Source organism: Lytechinus variegatus, chromosome 18 (assembly GCF_018143015.1).
Source record: "Lytechinus variegatus isolate NC3 chromosome 18, Lvar_3.0, whole genome shotgun sequence".
NCBI lineage: Eukaryota > Metazoa > Echinodermata > Echinoidea > Temnopleuroida > Toxopneustidae > Lytechinus > Lytechinus variegatus.
In genome coordinates, this window is record NC_054757.1 from 11,212,131 (window position 1) to 11,234,432 (window position 22,302).

General features: G+C 36.6%; 1 protein-coding gene across 30 annotated transcripts in view; it reads left to right on the forward strand.

Moving 5' to 3' along the window:
* The window catches only part of LOC121431809 (ankyrin-2-like), a 132,919-nt gene that overhangs the window by 107,672 nt on the left and 2,945 nt on the right, over window positions 1–22,302 (forward strand). For 25 of the 30 annotated variants that reach the window (XM_041629551.1, XM_041629552.1, XM_041629525.1 and 22 more), the window contains 8 exons: window positions 81–7,727; window positions 11,930–11,962; window positions 14,594–14,714; window positions 15,416–15,661; window positions 16,391–16,534; window positions 17,387–17,458; window positions 21,348–21,410; window positions 22,032–22,212. In XM_041629551.1, the coding sequence (XP_041485485.1) occupies window positions 81–7,727; window positions 11,930–11,962; window positions 14,594–14,714; window positions 15,416–15,661; window positions 16,391–16,534; window positions 17,387–17,458; window positions 21,348–21,410; window positions 22,032–22,212 (8,507 nt within the window). The remainder of the gene's footprint in view (window positions 1–80; window positions 7,728–11,929; window positions 11,963–14,593; window positions 14,715–15,415; window positions 15,662–16,390; window positions 16,535–17,386; window positions 17,459–21,347; window positions 21,411–22,031; window positions 22,213–22,302) is intronic. The other 5 variants (XM_041629547.1, XM_041629545.1, XM_041629537.1 and 2 more) reach the window with 5 other exon arrangements.

Consider the following 22,302-nt stretch of genomic DNA (forward strand, 5'->3'; position numbering starts at 1 on the left):
ACAAATTCTATATTGGTCAAATCCCAAAGTAGGTAATGATGCACAGTTTGCATGTAAACCTCACCTCATTCTCTCTGTAGACGGTAACAACAGTGAGAACCGTAGAGCAGAAGATCATCACCGGGGAAACTACCAAGATGGAAATCAAGGAAGACTTTCCGGAAGAGCCGCCAAAGGAATCTGAGGAATATAAAGAAAAAGTGCTTGATCATGAAATGCCACCCAAATCAAAAGAACTAGAACCAGTTGATACATTTGAATCAAAGGTCAAAGATGTAGAAAGATTACAAGAGTCTGGAGCAGTTGAACAGATTCAGGCTCAGGTTGTTCAGGACATTCCTGTGAAAGAGGTTGAGAAGGAAAGGGTAGAGAACAGAGAAATAGTTCTTGAATATGATGTAAAAAGTGAAGTCAAAGAATCTGAAAAACCAACTGATACAGGACAGCCATGTGAAGAACTCGCTATGGAAGACCAGGAGGTTGATGCTATTGTAATGGTTCATGATTCCAGAGTTTCCCAAGATGTCAACATCCAAGGAGAATACCAAGCTGTTCCTCTTGAACGTTTAGTTCAGTCTCCTGAGCCAGTTGCTAGTCCAGATGCTGAGCAAAAGGAAATTTATGAACATGAGCAACAGAAGGAAGTGACCGTTGTAAGAGAGACAACTAAGGTTGAAGAGAAGACAGTCAATGTTGTAGAAATTAAGGAAGAGAGGCATGTCACACAGGAACCAGAAGTATCAGAGTCTGTTGCTGAACAGCCAGAATCTCCTATGCAAACCAAGAATCTCCAAAGCTTTGATAAACCATCTGAAATACTGGCAGCTGAAAAGGAAGATGATGAGACTGTTAAAGAGGAAAGTAAGGCAATGGCAGCAAAAGAACTTTCTGATGAACCTGTGATTGAGATGGATAAAGTTGAGGAAGTTAAAGAAGAAGTAGAAGAAGCTCCTCAATCACCAAAAAGAGAAAATGAGACTGTTACTCATTATCAGGAGACAGTCACTACTGTAGTTACTACCACAGAGATTCGAGGACTTGAACAACAGGAAGTAGATGGTGGTATCTTCAGTAGACCAACTGCCTTGGAAGATAAAGAGGAATCAGGAGAAATTCCTGGAGAACAAGTAAGAGAATATGTTTCAAATGTTGTTGATTCTGCTATTATCCAAGAACAGTCTCGAACAGAACTGGTAGATGAAGAAGACAAAAAACCAAGTGTTGATTCAGATAACTTGAAAGAAGTTTCACAGTTTGAGGACTCTCAAGAGAGTACAACAGTCTTAGAAAAGGAGCCAGATGAAGTTGTCAAAGAGGCAATTGAAGTGAAAGAGAAAGAGCAAGTCTTTGATGATGAGTCTCAAGAACAGCAAGCGCCAATACTCACATCAGAGCCCATACAAGATACTCCTGAGGATGTTCCTAAAGAAGAGGAGCAATCAATCAGGACGACATTCATTGAGCAAAAGACAGAAGAGGTTGTTGTCAAAGAGACAGTTCAAGTAATTGAGAAAGAGCAAGTGGTCTTTGAAGATGAACCTCAAGAAGATCAAGCACCAACTCTTGCCTCAGAGCCCATCCAAGCTCCTGAGGATGTTCCTAAAGAAGAGGAGCAATCAATCAGGACGACATTCATTGAGCAAAAGACAGAAGAGGTTGTTGTCAAAGAGACAGTTCAAGTAATTGAGAAAGAGCAAGTGGTCTTTGAAGATGAACCTCATGCAGACCAGACACCAACTGTCACCTCAGAACACATCCATGATACTCCTGAAGGTGCTCCTGAAGAAGAGCAACCAATTGGGACAACATTCGTTGAGCAAAAGACAGAAGAGGTTGTAGTCAAAGAGACAGTTCAAGTTATAGAGAAAGAACAAGTGGTCTTTGAAGATGAACCCCCAAAAGAGCAAGCACCAACACTTGCCTCAGAGCCCATCCAAGCTCCTAAGGATGTTCCTAAAGGAGATGACCAACCACACATTGAACAAAAGACGGAAGAGGTTGTAGTCAAAGAGACAGTTCAAGTTATAGAGAAAGAACAAGTGGTCTTGGAAGATGAACCCCCAAAAGAGCAAGCACCAACACTTGCCTCAGAGCCCATCCAAGCTCCTAAGGATGTTCCTAAAGGAGATGACCAACCACACATTGAACAAAAGACGGAAGAGGTTGTAGTCAAAGAGACAGTTCAAGTTATAGAGAAAGAACAAGTGGTCTTGGAAGATGAACCCCCAAAAGAGCAAGCACCAACACTTGCCTCAGAGCCCATCCAAGCTCCTAAGGATGTTCCTAAAGGAGATGACCAACCACACATTGAACAAAAGACGGAAGAGGTTGTAGTCAAAGAGACAGTTCAAGTTATAGAGAAAGAACAAGTGGTCTTTGAAGATGAACCCCAAAAAGAGCAAGCACCAACACTTGCTTCAGAGCCCATCCAAGCTTCTCCTGAGGATGTTCCTAAAGGAGATGACCAACCACACATTGAACAAAAAACAGAAGAGGTTGTAATCAAAGAGACAGTTCAAGTAATCGAAAAAGAGCAAGTGGTCTTTGAAGATGAACCTCAGGCAGACCAGACACCAACTGTCACGTCAGAACACATCCGTGATACTTCTGATGATATTCCTAAAGAAGAGGAGCAATCAATCAGGACAACATTCATTGAGCAAAAGACAGAAGAGTTTGTAGTCAAAGAGACAGTTCAAGTTATAGAGAAAGAACAAGTGGTCTTTGAAGATGAACCTCCAAAAGAGCAAGCACCAACACTCGCTTCAGAGCCCATCCAAGCTCCTCCTGAGGATGTTCCTAAAGGAGATGACCAACCACACATTGAACAAAAAACAGAAGAAGTTGTAATCAAAGAGACAGTTCAAGTAATCGAGAAAGAGCAAGTGGTCTTTGAAGATGAACCTGAAGAAGAACAATCACCAACACCCACATCAGAACCCTCCCAATATACTCCTGAGGATGTTCCTGAAGAAAACGACCAACCAATCACTGAGCAAAAGACAGAAGATGTGGTAGTCAAGGAAACAGTTCAAGTAATCGAGAAAGAGCAAGTCATCTTTGAAGATGAACCTCAGGAAGACCAGACACCAACTGTCATCTCAGAACACATCCTAGATACTTCTGAGGATATTCCTAAAGAAGAGGAGCAATCAATCAGGACAACATTCATTGAGCAAAAGACAGAAGAGGTTGTTGTCAAAGAGACAGTTCAAGTAATTGAGAAAGAGCAAGTGGTCTTTGAAGATGAACCTCAAGCAGACCGGACACCAACTGACACCTCAGAACACATCCATGATACTCCTGAAGATGTTCCTGAAGAAGAGGAGCAACCAATTGGGACAACATTCATTGAGCAAAAGACAGAAGAGGTTGTTGTCAAAGAGACAGTTCAAGTAATTGAGAAAGAGCAAGTGGTCTTTGAAGATGAACCTCAAGCAGACCGGACACCAACTGACACCTCAGAACACATCCATGATACTCCTGAAGATGTTCCTGAAGAAGAGGAGCAACCAATTGGGACAACATTCATTGAGCAGAAGACAGAAGAGGTTGTAGTCAAAGAGACAATTCAAGTAATTGAGAAAGAGCAAGTGATCTTTGAAGATGAACCTGAAGCAGACCAGACACCAACTGTCACCTCAGAACACATCCATGATGTTCCTGAAGATGTTCCTGAAGAAGAGGAGCAACCAATTGGGACAACATTTACTGAGCAAAAGACAGAAGAGGTTGCAGTCAAAGAGACGGTTCAAGTAATCGAGAAAGAGCAAGTGGTCTTTGAAGATGAACCCCAAAAAGAGCAAGCACCAACACTTGCCTCAGAGCCCATCCAAGCTCCTAAGGATGTTCCTAAAGGAGATGACCAACCATACATTGAACAAAAAACAGAAGAGGTTGTAATCAAAGAGACAGTTCAAGTAATCGAGAAAGAGCAAGTGGTCTTTGAAAATGAACCTCAAGAAGAGCAACCAGCAACATTCACCTCAGAGCCCTTCCAAAATACTCCTGAGGATGTTCCTAAAGAAGAGGAGCAATCAATCAGGACAACATTCATTGAGCAAAAGACAGAAGAGGTTGTTGTCAAAGAGACAGTTCAAGTAATTGAGAAAGAGCAAGTGGTCTTTGAAGATGAACCTCATGCAGACCAGACACCAACTGTCACCTCAGAACACATCCATGATACTCCTGAAGGTGTTCCTGAAGAAGAGCAACCAATTGGGACAACATTCATTGAGCAAAAGACAGAAGAGGTTGTAGTCAAAGAGACAACTCAGGTTATAGAGAAAGAGGAAGTAACTTTTGAGGATGAAACCAAAGAGGAGCAAGCCCAAACTGTCACCTCTGAGCACATCCAAGATGCTACTTACAATGTTCAAGAGGATATACCCAAAGTGCCAGTGGAAGAGCCAACTGTAGAGGATTCAGAGTCTGGTCAAGATATGACATTACACAAACAGGACGAATTTACAACACAGAATTTAGAATTCCTTGGTGCTCCTGAATATGACGAAGAAGATATTTCAACATCTATGGAGGTAATGCCTTCTGAGCGAGAAAATGTTGATGGAGATGATGATTTCCTTGAAGATATCCAGGAAGAACCAGAAGGGGATGAAATGGAGAGAACAGATATTGCTCCTTCAGAGACAACATACATCTATGAAGAAAGGACGCAACAAGTTCTCATTTCAAATGAACAAATAGAGCCGAGTGCCGTCACTACAGAGTCTCATGAAGAGATAATCTCAGAAGAGCGTATCGGAGAAAAATCAAGCACTACAGAGTTCAGTCACACAGTCTTGCAGGAGGAGATACACCTTCTTCCGGAAGATGCAACTGTGCATTTAGAACATGATACAAAGCCTCAGAATGAAGAAAAGAGAGACATAATTCATGAAAACATTGAGGAAAGTGGTGTAACTGCAGTTCACTCAGAGATAAACTTTCACACTAAACCCATTATGGACCAAACCAAAGTTGATGAAGAAAAACTTGACAAAGTTCCAGATGATAGGGAAATAATAGTACAAGAACCCCTTGGAGATGAACCTGAAGTATGTGTGGAAGCAAGAGACCCTGAACATTTTACCGAAGCAACCCCACAAGACCACATTAGTGAAATATCAATTACTGAAGAGCGAATAGGGGAGAAGGTTGTGACTTCCACCTTCAAGGAAACTGTTTTACACGAAGAAATACACAACATTGTCGAAGAGAGTCCTGCTGTTACAGATGAGTCAGAACCACCTAAGGAAGAAGTCAGAGGTACTGTATGTGAAACTGTTCATCAAACCACTGTGACTACAACTCACACTGAGATACACAAGCTGAGTACTCTACCAGTCACTGAGAAATATTTGGAAGAGATGTCTGGAGAAGAACAACATACTCCAGAAGAAGAGCAAACTCAACCAACTAATGCAGAAAGAGAAGATTTGTCACCACGTGATGAGGGTATGACATCAGAAGATATTGAAGAACTGCAGGAAGACCAGCAAGGCCAAATTCGTGAAAATGGAAGTTTTTCTCATGAAACAACAACTGAGGAAACGAGAAGTATTTTAACTACTAGGGAAGTAAGGTTTGTAGAAGATATCAAGGTTGATGCAAGTGAACCAGAAGATGAGACACACTTGGGTGAAGAACCTGACATGACTGAACGTGATATCTCAATTGATGAAGACCAATCAGATGACTCAGATATGATTCCAGAGATCAAGTTAGATTTGCAGTCTGATGAGATTGTTCAGGATGATGATGTCCTGGCAGAGAGGCGAGCAAGAGACCATGGTTATCTAATTGAACCTGATCCACCAACAGAAGAAAGTGAGATCATCCTTGGAGAAGATGAAATCTTTGAAGAGCAACTTGGTGTAGATGATGAAGATCTAGATACAAAGACAGACAGTATCAGTTACATGGAAGAACAGGTGGATGAGACAACTCTCGGCAAAGAAGACCAGCAGTTGACTGAGAGTGTTCCAGTGGATTATGATATTCAGCCATCAGATATTAGCCATGTAGAGGATAAATCTGAACGAAGGCCAGAATACAAAAAAGAAGAAGCTGACATTACAACCTCTTACAAGACAATTGAAGAGTCAATGATCATTCAAGGTGAAGTGTACCTTGAATCTGAACCGAAAGAAGAACAGAAACCAGATGGTGGAGAAATGGCTCCTGTTGAACAAGAGCTGGACAGAGTACCTGAAGATGGAAGAAGTACTCCAGACATTCTTGACATCACTGGTGAATATGCAACCAGCTATGCACATGTTGAGATGAGTCAGCAGTCCTATCAAGTTGATGAACCGATGGCTCCACTTGATGTGACTCAGGAAGCAGGAGAGGAAGAGACTCCCAGATACACTGAAGAGATGGATGTAAGTACAGGAGATTCTAAGGAAGGTGCGGCTCTTGTAGCTGTTGAACAGCAATATCTTGTTGACACTCCAGTGTCAGAGACCAGTACACATGAGCAGTGGGTAGAAACACAAGTTGGGGATGCTACTGTGAGAACCAGAGAGACCCACAGGGAAGAAACCTACACTGATGAAACAGAAGATGGACAGACATTATACACAAGGCATGTTGTGACAGAAACTAGAGTTATAACAAGTGGTGGTCCTTTGCTGGAAGGTATGATGCATCCTGCAGAATATCCTGAGGAGTTGATCATCCAACCACAGCCCCCTTCTCCAGATTCTCTACTCACCCCTGAAATCCAGGAACTTCCTGACACTCCAGAATCATCCACACATGAGGGCTCCACTGAACCCACTGACAATCAAGGTTTCTGCTTTGAAACCATGGATGTTACACAGTCAACATCTGAATCTTCTCAGTTTGTAGTAGATGATGATGTTTTGGACCATCAAGTTCAGCAGCAGCAGGAGGAGCAACAAGAAGCACCACTTCTAGATGGCCCAACTGAATCTGATTACTATGACCCAAGCTTGATAGGTGTTCCTCAGCAACAAGAGTTTGATTATCAGTTAGCAGAGCCTGAACCAGAAATTATTGACTCTCCACAAGATGTAGAACTGCCGGAAGGAGAGGACATATCCTCTCAGCAATATTCAGATTTCACTCTACAACAGGAAGTCAGTGCAAGTCTTTCACATCAAGATCAATCTCTTGGAGATGTACCACATAGCGAAACAGTGGTCCAAGAATCCCATGTAGAGTTTTCAGTACACTCCGAAGAGCAGTCTGTCCCTGACAATGAAACTTTTGATGTAGCTGAAGAAGATAGGGCAGATTCTATTGTGAGCCCAAGACCTCCTGAGCCTGTTTCAGAGGTTGAGGCACAGCTGCCTCCCATAGATGTGAGTGTCCTAGAGAGCTCACCAGCTCCAGAACCAGAGACTGAAAATATTGATGAGGGTGCTGTTGGGGACGAAGTAGACAGTCCTACAAAGCCATACAAGGGTCAAATACCCATTCCAACATCTCCCAAATCAGAAGGTTCAGAAGAACCTCCAAGATCTCCTCAAGGATCTGTTGATGATCAGTCTGACCATGTTGTCACTCATGAGGAATATGAGACCAAACAAGAAGATGGTGGCGTGGTCAAGAAATCCGTCCATGTCACCCGCACCACATTCCGCAGAGAGGTCAGCTTTCCTGGAGCAGCCGTTCAAAGTGGACAGGCTATCCTACAGACCAGATCTGTTTCAGAGTTCCATGCCGGTCCAGACCAGACTCACCTGAGATCAAGAGAGGTATTAAGACCAGACTCTCTGAACACTTCCCACCGCATTCCTTCTCACACCTTGCATGACAATAGTCTTGGTTCAAACCTAATCATTTGGTTGTCAAATTTTGATTTAAAGGCCTTTGTTGTCTGTCTTGGTTTGTTGATTGTTGCCTTACTTATTTTTCTTTGAGGATTGCATCCTGAGCACCTACTGTCTAACCTGTTAATCTTGTTGACTGCATGCTTTTTACATGATTTCTACAGCAAAGACAATATGATTTCATCCTTTGCCATGCATTATCTTTAATTCTATAATCGCTTATTATTTGTTTGCGCATAAAGCAAAGCATATAAAAGTAAGATACATATGAAAATATGTATTCACCTTTCGAAGGTTAAAATTGCAATTTGATTGCTAAAAATAATTTTAATATCTATGTTGCTATATGTGCTATATGCAAATATCTATTTGCTAATTTTGTCTTTCAGTCTTCTTTCAGGAAAAATTATGAAATGCAATTAAAAACTAAAGAAATTCTTATTCATATTTGTTAGGGAGCTGTTGAATATATATTTTTCCAACTTCAATTTCATTTATTTCTTTCACAAAGAACACATATATACATGGTAAACGCAAATGATATATAACCTGGAAGTAAGTCGACTGAATTGACTGAATTATACAAAAAAATAAAAATAATGAAAATGTAACAAAGCATTTTATTTATGTTGCAGCTGATGATAGATAAAGTGCAATAAGAGTGTTATGAAAGATATTTATTTTATAAATGAAAAATAAAGATTATTGAGTTGGATATTAAATGGTATTACAGAATACTTGTTGTTTTCCAATTGATGATTATTTTAAGCATAATTATTTTTAAAAAGAATAGGAATAAACAATGATAACACTTTTTGAAAAAATTCAGATATTTCTACATTTTATTCATTCTTAAAGATGCCATTATGAATGGGGTTTGTCTTGATAGGAATGGCTATTAAATGAATCCACTATCTACTGAAATGTGCCTTGATAAAGTCAAATGAATAAAATAAAGATATTAATCAATATTCAAATCTATATATTTTCACATAAAATACAGTGTTATTGGTTATTCTAGGTTTGAAATTGTGGGAGTTTAATGTCTGTCATAAAAGAATGCATATATTTTCATAAGAAAAATATCAAATTTATCTTTATATTGCAGATAATTAGGGATCGTAGCTCTTATTGTTTTATTATATTTTAAGTCAAATTTTCATTTCTTTTCAATCAATTTATTTTTCTTTGTGATATCATTTTAGAAGACTGAAGTGATATATTAGAGTATCATATTTATTATCACTTGGGGTTATAACCACCTATAACTAAAAAGGTATATAGTTTGCCCATGTAAACGTATTCAGTGGTAAAATCAATGCTACTTGAAATACTTATGCACATATTGATATATATCTAAATATATCTTGCATTAACAACCCTTAATATCAATACAATATTGGAGATAGCTTTCATATTATTTGTAGAATATGAACAATTATAAGACTTCTATCCTGTCAGAAAAAATAGATTTTTTATTCAAATTCAATATTTGTTTTATTTTTCTGTGTATACTTAAAGAGAAAGGGAGTTGAAAATAATCCTCAAACTTGCAATATATTTGAATTAATTTTTTTTTCAAGATAAAATCTTGATTGGTATTATAATCGTAGCTGACATTTTTTTTCAGAAGTAATAGAAATAAAGTTAGCATTTAATAATTACAATTTTATTTAAGTTTATTTCATTTGATTAATTAAACTAGAATCCATAATTATATAAATTGATAGGTAACATCCAGGCAATGGGATTTTATTTTCGTAGAGTTTATTTATATTTGCTTCTTTTTTTGTTAAATTTTCATTTGACATTTGCTATTTATGTTTATTTTATTCCAAGCATTAAGCCATTATTATTTCAACGCATGTTAATGAGATATGATTTTATTGTGTAATCTGATTATAGATAATAAATTAATTCAAAGCAATTATTTCCGTTTTATATGTTATTTCTTTTGTTTTGTGACTAACAATTGTTGTTGTAATTGTCCTGTTTTAGGTTATTAACTTTTCTTTTGTTCAAATTAACTTCAAAAGTACATGTCCATGATTAATCACATTATTTCCATTCAATATATGTCTTTAAAATTTATTTTTAAAGATCCAGAGATCTTGGAAAATTTTCAAAATCTTTCGTTCACAAATTGGTGATCATTTCATATTTGCTACATCATATGCATACAAACAGAATGCATAAGCTGTGTAATACATTTTAATTTGATTTCTGAATTATCGTTTGTTCTAATCATGTGAAAAGTCACACTTTTAAAAATGCAAAACAGCATGTATTTCAAAATCAGTCTGTTTTGTGTTACAAAACTTTTCCTGCCATTCTTTTCAAAAACACTCCCTCAAATTCACGATTTCACACAAATTGTCAACTAATATTTCTTGATAAATATGGTTGATTTTGAAAATTTTGCAAATTGAATGAATACATTAGTTTCAGCATGCATAATCCCCCTATTCATTATTTGTATGTTGATTGACCGCATGCCGTTCCCATAAATGTGTGCTTTCACATCCCTTGCATGTTAAAGAAAACCCCAAACCATTTTTGCGTGATGATAACCGATTGTATGTAAATATTGATTCATGACATTTTTCAGCTCTTGCCTATATCTGAACAGAAATAATCCAGACATTTATCTGAAATTATGGCATTAGAAAAATTCTTGCGTAGAGCATATGCATTGATGTACCAATGACTCCTGTGCACTTTTTAATGTGAGAAATTTACAATCTTCATTCATATTTGATTCATGAAATGACTGTAAGTATTCTGATATTTAGATATCAATATCTGCTCATTTGAGTAAAAACAATGACTAAACAAAAAATAATTATAAATAAAAAAAGACAAAAAGTATTGAGAGAGAACAAAATAATTATTAAATTGTTAAACTGCTTTTCCTCTTAACCCCCCCAACATATTTTGTTAAAGAAAAAAAATCCTTCGGCAAAAGTGTTTAATATTCCTGAAATTCCTTTGCTGCTAGAATGATTGTTGATGTTCAAATTGTTTATCGCGCCTTCATAGAATGGTTTGTTCCAGTCACCTTACACAACATCATGGTTTGAGAGCGCATTTAGTCTTCTTGTAAACAGTTGTCTTGTACTGTAAACATCACAAATATCTCCTTTTGAGCAATGAATGAAGAATTAGTTTTCACGCTAAATTTCGTCAATGCCTTTGTTTTGACTATGAATTCTATTTCATTTTTTTATGGTACTGAATTATGCAAAATACTCCTCATCTAGGATACCATCAGAGACAAAGCAATAGTAATTTTTCCATGTTTAATAAACCCTGCCTATACCTCCGTAGAAATGACCATTAAAGAGAAATTCCAGTAGTTGCAGTAAACACTGATTTCATGAGAAAGTCTGGAAAACAAGGTTTAACTGTCAGTATATCATCGAGGATCTAGATCTGGTACAGTTACATTAACTGAACTTTGTGAAATCTTGAAATCTCTGCTGAAAAATGTTCACACCAAAGATCCCCAACACAGATTAGTGCACGTGGGACAATCTATAATTATTGCTTTAATAGAGCGTCGGACCCGACGCTCTACCCGAAACCTGTGCTTATTTGCTGATTTCTCAGCAATTACACAATTTCTTCCAGAATCCTTTGGCACATGCGTTTAATTTATACAAACAGACACTTTGGTGGTCATTTCTTGGATTCTGTACGAACTCATTTTGAGCATTTACCTTTAAGCAGTAATTCTCAAAATGTTTGCCAAAGAACCATGTATATAATCAATGTACACATTCGATGCTAAAGAGAGTCTTTATTTACCATCACCATACTATTGTAGAGTTATGATGACACTACAACCTGTATTCACTCTCAAAACTAGTGATGTGGTACTTAAAAAGGACAATTTAGTAACGGACATATTCGGAAAGAAAAATAAAACCAATATGCATGTGCTCTGAAGCCATGATGTTGTAAAAAACATCATGCACTTAGTATGGTAGTGTTAATAAAAAAAGCTTTCCATAGTGCTTGTTTCAGTGTTTGATTTGATCCCCCCCACCCCCCTCTGTTCATCTGTTAGTACACATTTTAAAATAAATTTCATTATTTTTCCACCCGTTGTCTCACCCCCATTTTAGGAAATGGAAGAGTCCACTCCCCAGCTTACAGAGGTAGCGTTTGGATCAGATGACTGCATAGCTTTTCCTCTTTTATTCTTTTCTGTTCTTTTTATTTTATCTCTTTTGAATAATATATTCTATTTTCTGCTGCATGTAATCAATTATAGAAAAAAATATTTATATATATAATGATCAGTGGCATGCTAGTGTAATGTAGCGGCCAATATTTATAAAAAGAGTTGTGATTTCATAATGTATATCAAATATCCATCAGCTGACTCGTTTTGATTGTTATGGTATATCCCATCAGTTTTTGAGGTGGAAATGTATTTACATTTTCATTTTTACATATTTTTTTCCTTCCTGGCTATCTTTATCACCCCACCTCCATCATTTCTATGTTGTTAGCAAATTTGAAGTAAATCCTTTTTCCTCAACATTTCTGTCCCTCTCTTTCCCCCTTTTCTTTTTTTCTTCATATCTCTGCCCCATGTCACTTTCTCTCCTTGTGTGTCTCTCTGTTGCCAACCCATATCTTTGATTTCCATTGCTTTCTTTTGAGTCTGATGTACAAAATCCTCACTGTAACCATCTATTTCTCTTTCATTCATTTTCTTTTTCGTCCAATTCTTCATGCTTTTTCCTTCCTCCCCCCTCTCTCAAAACCCTCTATATATTTTTTGTTATGAGTTCAATTGGACATTCGCTATCCATTTGTAATACAGATTTTAACTCATAACAAGAAAAAGACCTTTGAAACTAGAGATTATCTTGGCTATGAATGAGAATGAAGGAGTGGAGTTGCAGAGTGACAGACAGAGAGAGAGAGGGAGATAGAGAAAGCAAGAGTGAGCAATAAAGTGTTTGTAAGAAAGGGAGAGAATTAGAGAGAAAATGTGTAAAGAAAAGCTTCAAGTACCATGATTAAAGCTTTTTGCTAAGGTTTAGTCATAGGGGTTGTTTCATAAAGCTGTTCGTATCAAAGTAGACTGGTGACCAACTGGTCTTGTATTATAACTCTCGGACAGCTTAGTGAAATGCCCCCAGTCATCTTATTTTATTAGATTCAATTTTTTTAATGCAGTAAAGAATGTGGTTTCCTTTGCAGGTTCCCCAGTTGTCAGTCCTACTTATCAAATTCACCCTTTTTGTTTTGAAATAAAGTATTCCCTTCATAAAAGATTTTATTGTATGCTTCTCATTTTCACCTTCTATTCTGGTCATTAATCATCATTTTAGGATTGCCGCTGATTCATCATGCATTCTTCAATCCAATCAAGAATCCATCTCATATTTCATCCACTAGTATTCATTATTCTCATTCTTTCTTTCTATGATTTTTTTTTCTCAGCGTGTACGTAGGCTCGGTTCATCCTTCCAGCTTGTAGCGTTTGACTGGGCTGCTGCACCGTCCATTTCATTTCCAAACCTCTCCATCTCGTGCTCCTACCAGCATGTTCTGGCGCCCCCTAGAGTCTGTTTTTTGTTCAGATTTCCTTCATTCTGTCTTTCTCACTCACATCTGTGTAAATTTTCTGTGTTTCTACTTCTACTCAACTATCGTTTTGAACTTTAAAGTGTTTCTGTTGAACTCTCCCTTTTTTCTTTTCACTTCCATCTCATATTTCAAAAGTCCCAATTCCACAAACCTTTGCAAAATGGTGTATCCCCAAATATTTTTTTTTTCAAAGCTCAATTAAAAAAAATGTATATATATATTAATGAATTTGATAGATCCCGAGTGTGCTTTGTGAGGTGATATCAGAGTGTTTCTGTGTTACGTCATGAGATGGAGGCGTGTGTTGAATTAATGGAGTTGAAAGAGTTGTGAATGATGATTAAATAGATACGTAAATGGAGATGTTGCCGTTGTTAAATGTTAAAATAAGTGTTGATTGGTGTTTCATTGGGAGTGTATTACATGATGTGATATAAAGAGTGTTATCCTCATAATAAAGTGTTGAATGTTGATAATTTGGGTGATAAATTTATTTTTATTTTCAGTTTGATTCACCGGTATTGTAAGACACCATATATGTTGTATCCCCGTCATGTTCTACTCCCCTGCAGCTGTTTGTGCACGAGTGTGGATCTGTTTTGCTGTTTTTTTTCTTTTGATAAATGATATTTGTGTTGTTTAGCCCATTTTCTTTAATGAATTCAGATAAGTGATTTTCTTTTGTTTGTAAAGAATCAATTATTTGGGCATATATATATACCATTTTGAAAAGAAAGATCTTGATATACTGAAGCAAACCAATTATGCACAAAAATTATGTTTAAAGGCTCATATAATCATATAAAAATATCCATGAAGTATATATTTATATATGAAGATATATCAGTCCTCCCCTTCTATATAATAAAATCAGTTTTGCATATATTCTATTTTGATGTACCACAACATTCTTGACATTATAAATGAGCCTCCATTTACTTGGCTGAAGAATAGGCCTTAAATATTGTGTTGCAGACTTTAAATTTGATTTGTCTGTTGGAAGAGAGAGTTGTTTTTTTTGTTGAAATTATAATTTTGTTTATCATTTATGTAAAAATTAATTTTATACTATGATTTTGATGAAATTGTTATCAAATCACAATGATGATAAAATGAACTTCGTGAATGGTGATCTAGAATGAAACAAGCTTCATGATTGGCTATTTCGTATCTTATCTCCACAGCCATTGGTCGATGAGCAACTGGATGCACCTATGGTTTTAGGGGAAAAGGAGGAGAAGCCTGCATTCACACCAGAGGAACTAGAAGACTTTGCTCAAGCTTTAAATGACTTTGCCATCAATGGTATGTTGAATTTCCCCTTTAAACTTCAAATTGCTTTCAAGGTTTTTTCCCCCTTTGATTGCACAAATTTACTGTGCATCTCAAAGAATCCTAGTAGTTTATCACGGCTTATTACACCCAGGTTGAGAGATACACTATAATCAGTCCCCTGGATGGGATGGAAAGCCATGTGCACCTTCAAACAAACTTGCACACATGTATGTGTGGGTCAACGCTTCAGGCATGGTTTTTGTCATGAAGAACATTAAGGATATGATTGAAATTCCTATTTGCATAGACTTGACAATGGCTCCATTCTGCTTTCCCGGTTACACTTTTCATAAAAACTTCTGAAGGTTTCAATAGGAAAGAACATATTAATGAGGCTTATCATTTGACTTTGTATCTTGGGCATTTATTTGGTCCTAAAAGGGACCAACAAAGCTTTAAGTTTCTAGATATACATCTCCAGGAAAGTGGTGTCGTCTTCTCCTCCTGAAAATGGCAAGAGTACACTTGCCAAAATAATAAGTTATGATGGTCCTTTTCAGGCCCAAACAGGTGCCCAATATGTATTTAGATGCATATGAACTGTGAAGCCCATGTTAAAATCTTTCATTATGGACATCTGTCTTGTTTTCTAATCCAACTTTCTAATTGACCAACAAATATGGTTAATGACCTAAACCTGCGTCTTATAATTTTTTTTTCAATTTGGTCAGACTTACCGGAAGATGACCAGGAGTCACCAGCCACTCCCTCGGACCAAGCCATTGTCCAGGAAGACATGAGCGCCACGGAATCGGCCCCACCCGTGATGGAAACCAACCTTAAAACCCTTGATGAAATGACACCGGAAGAAGAAAAGGAGATGGAGGATCTTCTGAACATGGACTTCACCAAGGCCTATCAACAACCAACGGAAGAGGGCCAAGCACCAAGATCATCTGAGCCCGAGGAAGTATCTCGTAAGTTTAAATCGTTGACTCTAAGATTCTTCAAATGCTCACATATTTTGTCTTTCTCTGTTCCAGGGGATAACAACGTGAAAGGACTTGTCAGATGTTGTATCCAAGAAAGCTTATTTTACTTATTGTAACCATAGCAGCAGTCAGATATCTTTCCTTCTCAACCAATCAACTTGAAGGAAAGTTGTCTCATCTGACAGTTTGTCAACAAAAGTTAATGAATGCTCTCTTGGGGTCTGTTGCAGAAAAAAGTTGCAATCAAACATGATTTTCAACCTATCCATATTAGGGACTTCTGCTTGATATTTTTAGTTGCATTTAAATGTGATTTACTCTGAAGTGGGCTCCTTTTCTGGTAAGCAACAGGATGTGTGTTTGAGATCAGTCACAGATGTCATCAGAACTACATTCATCTTTTCTGTCACTTCCATACTTTTTAACTTTCAGATCCATCTTTAAGTGATATCAGTCTCTCTGTTCAAATCAACTGCCAGTGAAGTTTTAGAACCATTTCTTCAGATTACTTGAAGCCTGTTGGAAATGAGCAAATAGGTTATAGATTATTATCATGACATCAGAAGTCCTCATCAAATGTAACTGGCATCCATGTGACTTTTGTACTGAATTACTGTCTTGCATGTTTCCTGGATACAATTTGAGATGAAACCTTGTTCTTAAAACCAAGTTTAGTAATGCTGTAATTTTTATAATTGACCCTTGGAAATGCAGCATCTACTCCGGCCAGTCCGACCACTCCTCATGTTGACCTTATGCCGGACGACACTGATCTCTTGGCTGCAGCCAATCAGCTCCAGAAGGAGATGGAGGAGGAGGAGCCAGAAGTGGGCGGAGCTAGTATGGCAGAAGCTGGAGGTGAAAAAAACCACACTTTTTATGCGAAAAAATGGCATTGCACGCGTCAGTCTAGAAAAAATAAATATTCCAAGGTTGCGTAATCGAATGCACAACATAATTAACACTTATTTATGTCATGATTCATATGATGCAGATTCTGTCGCCTTGTGTGACAAAATCAAAGTTCTTGCCTCTGCAAAAAAAATGCCTTTCATCAGAGTAGAATGCTGCTTAGCTTAACTATCATGAAAGATCATTGAGCAGTTCGGTATTTAAAAGAATCTTTTGATGATGAAAATGAACAAGGATTTTTTCTTTCAATAAATAAATAAATGAATAAATAAATAAATAATAATAATATATTCTTGTAGGAATTGTTAAATTAACTTCATCGAATGGGAGTTGATTTTAAATAAGTTTATTGATACATACATTTTAATGTATCTTATCTACATGAGAGGTAGATTGAGTGGTTGATTGGCTGATTGTAGTTAGTGATTGGTGAATGTTTGCTGGTGATTGGTTAATTAACCTAAGATGATCTAGACAATAGAAGAAAATCAATTCAATCATTACATTCTATCATGGAACCTAGTGTAGAAAAAAATCACTTTTTTATAGTCAAGAGCAGGTCCAGTTTGGTTAGATATAGTACCTTGTACCATAATGTTTGTATACATGCCAAATTGTGGGTCCTTCCAAAGTATTGTGTCTAATCCAGCTAGATCCGGTTTGACCTGCCTCTGCTCTCACTCTCTCAATGCATAACTTTTTTCTTCTTCTTCTGTTCAACTTCTTTCTCTGTTTTACTTGAAAGTGTAGTCTTTTTTCAGGAGTTTATCACATTCTTCTCTCTTTCCCTTCTTTTAGATGAGGAGCGCGAGCCCAAAACGCCAGAAATCACAGATTTCCTGGAGGGGCAGTTTTCTTTCCTCCCGGATGGTGGGTAGAAATAAGCAATGGGAATTGATAAGGCTGGAACTTTATGGCCCGAATTCGCAAAGATGGTTTTGAAAACCCACAGTGGAATTCATGGCTTATGCAGATTTCCTGTATAAATTACGCTTGATTTAGCGCGTATCAGGCGCGTGTTTAAAAAATTTCCAATGCTGATGCGTGCTTTTGTCACAGTGCGCCAAATTGACGCCTGTTACCATGGTTAGATACGCTATCTTATTCATGAGTCCACTGTTTGAAGAGTGGACTCATGAATAAAATAGCATGGATAACCACGGCAACAGGCATCAATTTGGCGCTCTGTGACAAAAGCGCGCATCAGCATTGGACATTTTTTATTATTCGCGGTAAAATAAGCGTAATTTATAAAGGAAATATGCATAAACATTGGACTCGACAGTGGGTTTTCAAAACCACCTTTGTGAATTCGGGCCTCTTCGGCAAGATCGTATGAAATTCAGAGCAGGGTGAAAGGAAGGGGAGTGGCACACACTCATATAGTTTGTGTTAATGCCCAGGCAACCATTACAGGTTCACATTGTCAAAATAGGTAGTATTTAATGTCCTGGCCAGCTTTGTAGGTGCCCCTTCTATTTGATGAGAATGTTTGTGCTTGGATCTGGGGCTTTGGATTCTGTAAGTGGTTTGGAGTTCTGAATTGTATTTATTGTATTATATCATGGAAAAATTAGATTACCATTTTTGGGGGTGTTTTGGAAGGTTCTTGCACCTTAAGATATGATTTCAGAATTCCATTTTCCAGAAGAAAAAAATAGACAAAGATAAGTACAAATCAAAAGCTATTGGTGTGCCATACTGCCTGTAAACTGACCTTGAGAAAATTTGAATAGTCGGGTTCAATTGACTTATGTTTTGACATCCTTTCCTCTGCTTATTCATCCCACTTTTGCACTTATTTGCCTGTATTCCAAAGTCGGATTTAAATTAAACTCAGGTTTGAAGTTGTGGTTTAAGTATGAGAATCCAAAAGTATCAAAATTTTCAGTATGTTTCGTATGTTTACTGTGCTCTTTCCTGATTCATCGATGGTGAAGACAATCATCTATTTATACTTCCTAGACAATTGTGAATGATTTGAGAGCCGAATGAGCTGAAAGTATGATATCTCTACCATTAGTGATTTATGTAACAAATGGCTGTCCATACTTAAACCACAACTTTAAACCTGAGTTTAAGTTAAACCCAACTTCAGAATGCGGGCCATTTTGAACAGTAGCACCCTCATTATGCCTGTTTGTGCACCTGTGTGGAAAAATGATTGTGAAACAATTTTTGAAAGACAGTTTCCCCATGGTAAAATAGGCCCAAATTTCACAAAGGTGGTTTTGAAAACCATCGGTTGAACCCATGGTTTGTAAAGATTTCCTGTATAAATTATGCGTAATTACTCATCAATTCAAACATAATGAGTCAACTCTTTAAAACAGTGGGCTCATGAATGACATAGTGTATTTAACCATGCCTCACTGCAACGAAAGTGTGCATCAGTGTAATATACGTGGTAAATTAAGCATAATTTACACATGAAATCTGCATAAACCATGGGTTCAACCAATGCTTTTTAAAATCACCTTTGTTAATTCGGGCCTTGTGGTCTTGTCAATCAGCAGGTAAAGAATAAGAGTTGGGTCAACGACAAACAGATCATTATAATAAATCAAAATATTTCATAGAATGTATTTATATACACATATACACAAGAAATACACAAGTCCAAATTGCAATGCAAGGAAGGTTTTTTATGTTCATGATAATGTATTATAAACACAAACATCCTTAAAAAAAACAAAAAAATTCATTAAAGGTGGTGGGAAAATCTGTGTGTGATGCTGGTTTACAGGTTTCCTTGATAAAAATGCAATATAAATTACTTTAAAAAGTGTGTAAATACTAACTGCTGATCACATTGCTGCTAAAATAAATCATCTTCATATATGATATAAAGATGTTATGTACACTGAATTATTTGGGATGTGACATATACCAATGGGGTAATCAGTAACAATATAAAGAGATTATGTCTGGTCTTGGGTTCACATTAGCATAAAAAATGGAGTAGGGGACAGTTTCCCCTTAGCTTAATAATGAAGAATGTTTTTGTAGAGTTTTAGCATCCATTAAATATATATATAGATTTACAGGTAACTTTGACCAAACAGAACCCCCAATTTACCACTGTAATTTCTAGGACAAGAGATAGTTACGGATTAGGGTAAAGTTTTTTTGTGTGTTCCAGATTTTGGAAAAAAATGTAAATATGTAATTTAGAAAAGAACATTTTGGAATGTTGATCAGATATTTGGCTGTAGTTGCTGTAATGTGTGTGGTCCGAGAGTGTGTTCCCCATTTTTGCGGTGCATTGCATGTATTGGATGTATGTAGTTGTGGATGTGAATTGATTAACAGAGGGAGCCCTTCATAAATTTTTAGCAGTAAAGTATAGTTCAGAGTTGAGCTAAAGCAAAGGACAAAAATATTTTGAATTGTGCCAGTCATTTCATAATAAATCAGACAGAATTTAGTTTTTTGATGAGCTGTTATAAGGCAAATAAAGATATTGCCATTATTTCACATTCACGGCTTTACTTAAAAAGACCATATAGGTGAGCTCCATTTATGTTAAGAATTGTAAAGCATCACATTGCAGGTATCTTGTTAAAAATACAATGCATTCTCCATTTAAGAACACATCATTGAAATGCTTTTTACACTGCCTAATGCTGTTCTGTATCAAATGTAATCAATTGAAAAAAAAATATATATAAATATCTTCATTGCTACTATTACTCTTGCAGAAGTAAATGAATAGTATTTTTATATTTTTACCTACATCAATTTTTCATATAATGTGTGTGCTGCCATGGTCAATAAAAATGCAGTTGTGAATATTTCTACCAAAATTTTGTTTTCCTGTTTATTAAGAAGAAGGTTTCCTAGTCTGTGTGTGACTGCCAAACTCTCGACTCACATTATGTCACAAGATGCAGTTCTCTATTGTAAAGCCAACTTATGATAATCATGATTGCCCCGAAAATTCTGAAATCTAGAAGTCAGAATATAATACGTCAAATCTAACCAAGTACAAGATAAAAGCAATTAATTTTTGTGGGGCTGAATAGAAATTGGCATAGAGTATGAATTTCATTCTTGAATTTATTTCCCTGCTATTCCCGAAGTATATTAATGAATGAATTAAGGCAAACTGATGTTTATATCAGTTTGAAGATAAGGCCCTCTTCAATTGGGATTGCAATAAAATTATTTTACTTTATTATGGCTGACATATTTTTGGTTTTAAGCTTGGCAATCCCTTTTATTTTTAGTTTTAATTACCCCAAAACCCTTTGTTCCATTCTGTTGTATTAATATTGCATCATCTTTGATATGTTGTCTGCATATCTCTACCCCACAATACTAATATTGCATTTTGAATCCACAGATATGCACAAGCAGCCTACAGTTTATCATTAACTATTGCTTTTTTTTTCTTTCCATCTTGATGTAACTCTATTTATTTGCAGCATAGTTTTTTTGTTCACATCAATTTTATTTATTTATAAAAATATTGATTTCATTTTTCATTATGTGATATAATACATATATCTCTGTGGAGGGTGTTATCTGTATATGTATGGGAAGACTGTGAAAACTACCTGCACGTTTTGTGATTTGTGCCATTATTTTTATTCACGCTTTATAAAAAATCTTTCAGGGATATTTCATGTACTAAGAATGGGATCAGAGAATCTAGTAATCCAGGGTTTATAACATGACTATTGCCTTGTAGCTGGGGGTATAGTATATACCGGTATATTCATCATTATATCATTAGTTATAATTTTGTTATTTGCAGAACCCTTGGGAGTGGTAGAGACTGAACCAAATATTGAGTTCCCACCAGAAATGGAAATGCCTGGTAAGTTTGTTAAAAATTCTTCATTTTGGTCAACCTTGTCTTGTTAGTCAGCATCTAAGAAAGTTTTGAGATGAGCTATACAATCCTTTAAAAAAATGCTAAGGAGGGGAAAAATGGCATTTGGTCTCTAGATCTTGAAATCATACTCTTCCAAGGCTGGGCTTTTCATTATAGTTAATTATGATTATTTCATTATTTAATTTTTTCAATTTTTCAATATTAGTATTTATGCTCTATTCTTTGTTTATATTCGAATGTGTCACCATGTTTTATATTTGTGTTTCTTTATGAAGGGCCCCAACGAAAACCAGCTTGTTGCTGATTGGGCTACCCTTCTTTTGAATATTTGAAATAAATAAAATAAATAACAAAACTGTTTTTAAAAGACTCTGTAACCAACATTTGATGGTAGGAGAGGTTGATGATGTGTGTTTTAAGAGGTAGGAGTAGGTCAATCTTATAACCCAAGTTGGGAGGGGTTCTAAGCCACTTGATTTTGAATGAAGTGAGTTAATGCTGTGCCTCACATGCATTCCAGAAACAGGGTTCTACTTCTATTATAGGCACCCACAACAACATCGTCCTTGTTCAAAGTTTAATTTTGAATAACATTCCTTTCAGTCGATGGCGATGAGGATGTCGAGGAGGAGATCGAGGAATACGAAGAGACCCTTGACGATGGTACGATCCGTAAGGTGATCAAGAGACGGATCAAGAAGCGAACTGTGCAGATGATTCCAGTAGAAATCGACCCATCAGAGTATCCTGAGGGAGCCTTTGGGGATGATGATGATGTCAGGAGGTAAGGTTCTTCTCATGATTTTCATAGCATTTCTTGGGGTATTTTCATGAATTTATGAAGCAGTTGGTAGAAATTTTCAGGATATCATAA